The following is a 9,478-nucleotide window of genomic DNA, read 5'->3' as shown; positions in this document are numbered from 1 at the left end:
GCATAGCGTAGTGCTACTGCTTAAATGCATTGAAATTGGGTAGGTAATACAATTACTAAATGTTATGTAATTACAAAGTTCATCAATTTACAAGCTTACCAATAATAAACCAACTCTCCTTTTTATCTCATAATAATGAACTTATTCAAACAAATAAATACATTTTAAGTGTATTTGAAGTTCATATTTTCAAATAGATTTTGTTATACCATTTAAGAAGTATTCTATCTCAATAAAAATTTTATAAAAGTTAAAATGAATGTCATCATTTAATTAGAAATTGAAATTAAAATTAGAAATTTCTGGCATAATAAACTTTTTGTTTAACTAAAGATAATAGTATTTATCATAGATTAAAGGGTTTACTTAAAACATAAAATGTATGTATTATTTAGTTTATTTCTTGTGATGCGTGGATAGTTTTTAAAATTATTATAATATGTTAATGAATTTATAATAATAATTATAATTTTAAAATCACAATATGCTCCATATTATTCGAACCTATTAAAATATACTATTATCCTTAGTAATTAGTAATCATAAACCACAATTTAAGATACCTATTATATTATCTTAAATCGATTCATAATCTAAACTATTTATTAACCATATAATTTTCATAATTTTTATCGTATGTTTAAGATAATGTCAGTTGATATTTGTTTTCACTCAATGACCCACGCACTTATCTCACTACATGCTGATTCTGAAAGATATATTGGATGTTACTACTAAAGATACCTTCTGACCTTCTACAGATATGGCTGCAGAATATCTTTATATTGAATTTCAAGTGAATCGGACTGGTAGTTTTTAAGATTACGAATGCTGAAAAAACAGCCAGCCAGTCATTTTTATTTACATAGATAGATAGAGAAATCTTATATTACATTTTCAAAGCTTTTTTACCCAACAAATTAAGTTATATTGACATTCATAGAAAAAAAAAGAAACTGAAAATGTCAGTAAACAGTTCAAAACAAATCAAAATATTTTAAAAATTTTATCTTGTAAAGTAAATGCGAATATTAACAACCAGTGAAAATATCATGTATATACGTTCATTTGTTTTAGAGTTACACCAAAAAACAATTTTATCTAAAAATTAACGTTTTGGCTTGGAGACTCAAAATATGCATTATTTTACTAATATTTGTATTTATGATTAATAATTTAAAATTATTTTTGATGAATGTTTATATTATTTTCTGTTCTAGCTTAAAATTACATTCTGAACAAGAATAGCAATGTTGTTGACTATATGATGAACTATATGAACATGACATTTTTTCACGGATAACCTTGAAAGATGACCCGACCCTTAACGTGTACTGAATTTTAAATATTTCATTTGACATATTTCAAAATTGAACATATCGCTTTTCTTGAAATATTTTAATGAAATCATGAAAATGGTGGACAAGTGGGTGTTATTAGCTAACATACCCACCTGTTCACGGTCACATTGTATAATATATATTTGTGTGCGTGGACATATTATATTCAGCTCTTTTAGTCAAAAAAAAAATTTATTAATAAATTATTATAAATAAATATTATTTATGAAATTGAGTTAAATATATAATTTATTGGTTTACAGGTCGTCAAGCCCATTCCCATTTACAACGAGGCAAGACAAACTTCTTTGACAAAAATTCTTTAACAATCAACAATGGACATAATTCATGAAGACTTTTAAAGTAGGTAGATTCTGATAGGTACCTATTTCCTTAAATTTGTGTACATATTTTTCCAACGTTTTCCTCCCACCAACCATCAGAAAGTAATTAGTCACTTTATTTTATAAAAAAAAAACTATACCTATTCACTGTGGAGTTGTGTTTGTGAATAAAATTGTTTTGTTAATGACTAATTTAAGAAAACTTTAGTTTAAATTTTATAATAAAATAGAATAGTAGGTATCTATTTAAAATCATTATAAATTACAATATCATACTTTTAATATTTGTCGTATTCATATTATGTAGTTTAAAATTTAGAAATATATGATTAATGCAGCAATGTGTTTTATAAATTATTTTTATACTTACAGCAGTTATTTGTACATACTTAAATATAAGGAATTAGTTTCCAATTATTAACTTAATTTTTTCTACTGTTTATTAACTTGATCTATTTTAATATGATTAGAGCGCGGATTAGTTCATATTTGTCATTCCTCTGTTCCTCACTAGTTTGCTCAGTCACTTACACTTCTGCAGTTTGTCAGTAATAAGTTTTCAGTGTTTTCACTATTAGTTTAATTATTTATTTTTGAATTGTAAATGTCAAACAGTAAAATTATACTGGCGATACAGCCATACAACATGTTTTAAATAATATACATAATAATATATTATTATGCATCTATTCTCATAAGTATAGGCTATATTACTATATTCAAGTTATTTTCACTTATTTTAATATCTTTCCACTATTTATATTTTTAAGTTTATTAACTTAACTTTGAATTTAATTGAACAAAAAATATTTATCTTAACTTAACTGAGTTAAAAAAAAATCATTAACTTGCCCAGCCTTGATTCTATTATTGTTTCTAAAACATCATGTATATGGTTAATTTCTCGATTTGTGATTATTTCTAGCTACAATATTTTATGAAGTAAATCACATTTTTTATATTCAAATATTTTGTTTTTTTATATATATATATATTTCATTATATAATCATTTCACTATCATTTCGCATATCATTATACCTCTGTATGAATTGTTTTAAATTTTTTATATTTAAATAATTTACCTGTTACCTACCTACCAAAGGAATGATAGTGTATACTGTATAACTATTAAGTTATATTTTATTTTTATTGAATTATTATGAAAAAAAAAAAATCATATTATTTGCATACTTAAAAGTCTAAAGCATATTTAGAAAATATTTTAGGGTTTTTTATAGTGGATAATATAATATAATATTAGGTATATATAATTTTTTTATTCTTTTTTAAAATCGTCAAATATTATAGATATTTTCACTACAAACTTTTAAGTGGCCCTTTTGTCAGTGACTGAAAAATAGCAAAGCAAGCAGTTTTCATTATTTCACACATACAGAATGCATCAATATTGATTTAAAATTTTAATCAAATATTATAATCTTATGAAACAATTTATTCAAAAAAGTTCAAAATATAATATTTAATATGAAATATAAAATATTCTGCACTGGAGTATGAAATTAAAACTTAATGTTGTCATTAAAGTAATATTATAGGCTGACAGACCGTTTTCGATAAAAACCGTTTTTTGTATACAATAATCTTATATTGTTGAATTCAAATTTAACTCCATCCATCACAGTTACCCACTTGTAAGGTACTGTACATCAGAGTGACACCCACTTTCCTGCTTTTTGGTTCAGAAATTACGTTGTGTTAAGTGTTCTATGTTAACTCAGTTCAAGGGAATAAGTGATTTTACTAAAATTTGGGATTTAGGAACGTAGAAAATAATTTCCTAATCCCCACTAACTACGTACTTAATTGAATTATGTTTGTCGGAGAACTTAACTATGTGATTTCTGTAAGCCCATCGTCTGTAGGACGGATATCTTTGATATTAATTATTTTTCATAGAATAAAAATTTAACTTCGTGTACCCAAATCTACATTTTGCCATTTTGGCGATTTTTATTTTAAATTATGTTGTTAAAATCTGTTCCAAGTTGATTCTAAAAAATATAAGTGGTAATGGGTAATCAAAAGTTTTTCCAAAACTGTGTAATCATCAATTATACTTACACTTATTCTACAATTTAAGTTTTTCATAATTTCCTCCATAGCTTTCTGATATTTGCTTATATGATATCAAAATAATTTATTTTACACCAGACAGTCGAAAAATACTTTGAATGGAAAAGATTCTTTTATTTTCTATAATCAAATACCATGCTGTATTTCTATTTTTTTTTTTTTGAACCTTGTAGTTTGCTTTTTTGTGGATAAAAAAAAATTGGAAAAGAGTATAGTGAATTCGCTAGTTCAATACCCGTAACCTGATAAAATTATTCTTATGCACATTATCATTAAATATCTTTTTCTAGTTAAAATTTTGATAACCATTGTTGAGACTACATAATTTGGATTTTAAAATTTCATTTTCTTTCTTTAAAGTGTCAATATCTTCAGAATTTATATTTTGTAAATCACTATTCATCAATTTTGAATTTTCTTTTTTCTCTAAATTAGTTTCCAAGTTGTCTAATGTGCCATTATTCATAATATTATTCTGATTTTATGGCTTCTAACATTAAATCAATCATCTCTGTCTCAGGAATGGTACAATTAGTTTGACTAGTCAAATATAAAAAATCTGCTAAGAATTCCAACATTGTTTCTGTTGATTTTAATTTTTAATTTTGTAATTTTTTTCTTAACGTACATTTCCTAACTGGTGTAGTACATTTTCCCTTAAATATTTGTTCTACATATATCATCAAAAGTCATATTTAAGTTTTCAATTGTTAATGACTTGTACAATCAATAAGTTGAATTTTTAAATACAATGTCAAGTAAGTTAATATTATTTGTGAAGGCCAATCATTAGCTACCACGTTAAATTACTAAAACAATTCTAATACGTATTCATCGCCCGAACCGTTGAAGATATTAGGGACAAATTGTCGAGGTTTTGCTATATTTTTTTTAAGTTAATTTATTTGTATTATCAACCATTTTAAATTTAAAATACATGTCGATATTGGTTTTTATTTTATTTTGTAATAATTGAGGACAATATGTTCTCCTTTTGAATATTTACTTATTATTTTTAAACTAGCATCTGAATGCTAGTTCATAATATTTTGATTTACTTTTTCAGATTCAAATTTTAAATTCTTAGGTTCTTATTAGTATTTGGTCTAAGTATATTAAAAGATATTTTGTTGTTGAGCCAGTCGGGCAACAGCAGTTGCAAGTTATTTGTATAGAAATAGATGACATTAGGTAGGTACCTAAAAGCATATTGAATAGTTGTATGAAATATAACATAACTCAGCTACATAATAAAAATGTATTTATATAAACAAATGAAACAATTATCTTAAACCTACCGCAGTCTAATGACCTTGTTGTTAAAGCCTTGCTATCAATACAAACAAATAAAAATAATACTAATATTGAATTTTTCAGTTTTGCCGATGACACAGCTATATTAGTTACTGACAAATCAATCGATAATTTTTTTAATGAATCAAATAAAGTCTTAATTATAGTGTATTCTTGGCCCTGTAAAAAAAAATTAAAATTTGAAATATGTAAACCTTAATTTATTCGTTTTGAAATAAATTTATCTAATATTCTTATAAATTACAATTTAACCATCCATTCATTGAAATTGTAATTTATCTAATATTCTTATAAATTACAATTTAACCGTCTATTCATTGAAAATTGTATCCAATTTTAATTGTTTATATCCTTCGAGTATTAATATTGAAAAAGTAAGGGAAATAAAATATCTAGGATTAGATTTAGATTTTAAATTAAAATGGAATAAGCATATTATTTGAATTAACAATAAATTACTCAAATTTTTCTATATTTTTAAAGAAGCTAGATAATATCTATTTAATAATTTCCTATAAAAAATTATATATTATTTAACTTTAGTTCAATCTTTTTATTCATATGGTATATCTCTTTGGGGAGGAACTTTTAACAATAATTTAAATAAACTTAATATTACTATAAGTTGTCTCATACAATTTTTATTTAATCTACATATTTTAACTAGTACAGCAATAATATTTAATGAACAAAATGTGAAAAATCTGAAATGTATTCATAATTTCTCTGTTTTAATCCAGCTATATAAATGTAAACACTTATTTTTTTGATCATGAACACAAAAATGTACCTATTTAAACATAATATTAATATACGTTTACCAAATCGTAACTTACTGCTTTCTAAATGTTGACTTGACTTAATTTAAGTAACCAAAGTTAATTTTTGACCACGTTTGCAGAATGGGTGTAATACATATTATAGCGATGAATAGTGATGTCGGTCATTCAACCACAGACAATAAGTCGAGTGGATGTCAAATCATTTTCAACCTAATATTAAATCATTCAATTTTATTTACTCCCCTCCCTTATAAGCGTAATTACTAAACCATATATTTTCTTTATCGAAAACAAGTTCTTTCAAAAAACTCTCCTAGTACTTTGTCGACGCCATTGCACGTACTATCATATAGTATCCAGAAGTAACCTACTACCTACATAAATTTATAATAATAGAACAATTATTATTATCACCTCGTATTAATATTATTGTCGGTTCGTCATCAAGTATCTACAGTAATTCGTTTTTAAATCATAACAGTATAAGAAATTCGTTACGTGAGATTGTGAAAAATCGAGTGAATATCAAATGTTCTAAAAATATGAATTTCAAACGCTCATAAAAATTTAATTTGACTTGCTTGTAGATATTTTTTTTTTAAAATAGTTAGACGAACTTATGAGGAATCTTGTATTAGATTTTCATTTCTTAGATTTAAAAAGAAAATTTTCATGAATTTCTAACTAAAAATAATTTGCAAATTTTCGTTATTTTTACGTATTTTGTCAATATTTGAACTTTAGTGCTTATAAAAAAGAATTGTACCTATTTCCTCTAATTTGTGTATTTATTTTTCCTATGTTTCCCCCACCACCCATCAGAAAGTAATTAGTTACTTTATTTAACCAAAATAAACTATAGCTAAAAAAATGTAGGTATCCATTTAAAATCATTATAAATTATAGTATCATTCTTTTCATATTTGTCGTATTGATAGTTTATATGTATTTTAAAATTTAGAAAAATATGACTAACGTAATAATGTGTTGTAAATTATTAATATGCTTGCAGCATTTAATGTAGTCAGTGGCTGCAGCCCCCACCACCAATAATGTTAAGAAAATTAAAAAATTATTCTAATGGTCTGATAATCGCTCAAAAGGTCTTAAATTGTATTTAAAATATTTAAAAATGTACTACCTATACAGTATACGGTACCTATACAGTGACGTGCCCAGGAATTTTTAATAGGGAGACGGTTTTGCATCCTTGATACTGTATATTATATTTAAATTGTTGTTATTAATATATAAATTATAATAATAATATAATAATATACATTTTTAACTACTAAAACATTTTAGAAGCTAATGGTTTTACAATAGTTCCATTTATTTTTTTATCCTGGATACAAATTATCATATATCATTAAATTTATTAATTCAAGTTTAATACAATCCATTATACATTTACCCACTTGTAACCTACTATACAGCAGAGTGACATCCACTTACCGACATTTTAAATTTTAAGTTTGATATATTTTGTCGAAATTAAAACTTTAAATATTTATAAAAAAGATTGTGCATATGTATTTTAAATATTTTTCAACTGCTATTATCAAAATATATTAGGGGACGAGTATTATATTTTTCATGCTTTTTGATCAAACAAAGAAACATGTATTGTATTTAAAGTTTAAACTGGTGTCAATTATGAAAATAATACTCGGCCGATTCCTTGTACTTGCTGTGAACAATTAGAATATTTTGTCGGGTGGCAAATCGAGTTGATTGTTGCGATGTATTGTTGGAAATAGAGTAAATATAAAATACTTGCATACAAGGACCAATAAAAGTTTATTAAATGCTTATATTTAAAAATATATATAAATATATATATGTGTATTCAAATACACAAAAATTGCTTATTTTCTAATAATAAAAACTTAAAATAAATATGAAAAGCATAATAATATAAAATAAAAGACAATAATTTAAAAAAAAAACCAGTATTCTTCATCGCTCATTTACGACGGGCACCCATTGGTCTTTGCGTAAACGAGACAGTCTACATGACCGTTCATCGAGGCGACGATACACGTCCACTCGTCCCATGGACACCCATTCTCTCGTGCAAAGACGAGACAGTGCAAGTTACCATGGAACGCGGCACTGGAACACGTATCCTCGCCCCACGGGCAGCCGTTGTCCCGTGCATAGACGAGACAATTCATGTGACCGTTCAACGCGGCAACGGCACACGTATCCACGTCCCACGGGCAGCCGTTTTCCCGTGCGTACACGAGACAGTCTACGTGACCATAAAACGCGGCATTGAAACATGTATCCTCGTCCCACGGGCAGCCGTTGTCCCGTGCATAGACGAGACAATTCATGTGACCGTTTGTCGCCGAGTTTCGGCATGTGTCTTCGTCCCAGGGACACCCGTTGTCACGTGCATACTGTAAACAGTCTATGTGACCGTTCAACGCGGCATAGGCACACGTCATTTCGTCCCACGGGCAGTTGTTGTCCCGTGCATACCGTAAAGAGTCCATGTGGCCGTTTTTCGCGGCATCGGCGCACGTCATTTCGTCCCATGGGCAGCCGTTGTCCCGTGCATAGACGAGACAATTCATGTGACCGTTCAACGCCGAGTATCGGCACGTGTTTTCGTCCCAGGGACACCCGTTGTCACGTGCATACCGTAAACAGTCTATGTGACCGTTCAACGCGGCATAGGCACACGTATTTTCGTCCCACGGGCAGCCGTTGTCCCGTGCATACCGTAGACAGTCCAGATTGCCCGATACCGCAGCCATTTCGCACGCCGAACCTAAGCTCATGGTATCAATGATATGTTGAGTGATATAACTGAAACGGCCTTCCCAAGGGACGCCGATCGCACGAGCGAGTCTCAGGCAATCGATGTGTCCGTAGAACGCTGCCGCCTCGCACACCTTTTTAAACCCGCTGCGCCATGACGATCTGCTGTACATTGTCTCCCTGCCGTCGTCCTCGTCTGTGTCTCTGTCGGCTTTGAACAGTTCGAACAGCGATTCGCAACAACTTCGCAAATCGACGTGCTGTGTTCTCAACAAGTCATAGTTGGCGCGCTCGATCTGGTTGCAAGCGTAGTACGCCGTCTTTACCAGGCTCGGTAACTCGTACATATTCCCGTTGTCCGGCTGTCTGCACCAATCGTACAGTGGAGTGCTTTCTACCCGTTAGTAGACGATAAATCGAACTCGAGACTTGTGTAAAGAAATAGGTAGCGATAAAACGACGGATCGCCCGACTCGACTGTAACGATTAACTGAAAAATATTAATGGTAATCGACGTGTGATCGCCTAACGGATTGGGCTAAAACAGTAAAGCGTTAATAATGACGTTAAACAATTTAAAAAATTTCAACTCGAGAGCGTGACTGAAAATTCGACAATCGTGCAACAGAGTATGATGCTACCGGCCACAAACGACTCGATCAAATTGTGACGTCCACAAAATGGCCGAAATGTTATTGTCAAAGAGGTTGTGGCGACCTATTACAATAACCATTGTAACCGCGGTATCTGCGTGTCAGCCACCGCCAGTTGCTCGCCCGTCCTCTCTCGATCAAATTTATATACTACGCGTAATATACCTCCATGACGAGACTG

The 9,478-nt window shown here is 29.0% G+C and overlaps 1 protein-coding gene and 1 long non-coding RNA gene across 2 annotated transcripts in view; one reads left to right on the top strand and one right to left on the bottom strand.

Annotated features, from left to right (window-relative positions):
• Positions 1–1,809, top strand: part of LOC107882659 — a 15,904-nt gene extending 14,095 nt beyond the window's left edge. Inside the window, exon 5 of the long non-coding RNA XR_003840140.1 lies at positions 1,604–1,809. This is a non-coding gene — a long non-coding RNA (uncharacterized LOC107882659). The remainder of the gene's footprint in view (positions 1–1,603) is intronic.
• Positions 1,810–7,845: 6,036 nt separating this feature from the next.
• LOC100571124 lies at positions 7,846–8,991 on the bottom strand. Its single transcript, XM_016801339.1, has one exon. It carries the CDS (start codon positions 8,989–8,991, stop codon positions 7,846–7,848), a length of 1,146 nt encoding a protein of 381 aa, XP_016656828.1.
• Positions 8,992–9,478: the final 487 nt, after the last annotated feature.

Source organism: Acyrthosiphon pisum, chromosome X (assembly GCF_005508785.2).
Source record: "Acyrthosiphon pisum isolate AL4f chromosome X, pea_aphid_22Mar2018_4r6ur, whole genome shotgun sequence".
NCBI classification, from domain to species: domain Eukaryota; kingdom Metazoa; phylum Arthropoda; class Insecta; order Hemiptera; family Aphididae; genus Acyrthosiphon; species Acyrthosiphon pisum.
This window is presented reverse-complemented; position numbering and strand designations above follow the sequence as displayed.

Coding starts and splice junctions, on each gene's coding strand:
- LOC100571124 (XM_016801339.1), bottom strand. CDS start 8,991: ATGTACGAGTTACCGAGCCTGGTAAAGACGGCGTACTACGCTTGCAAC.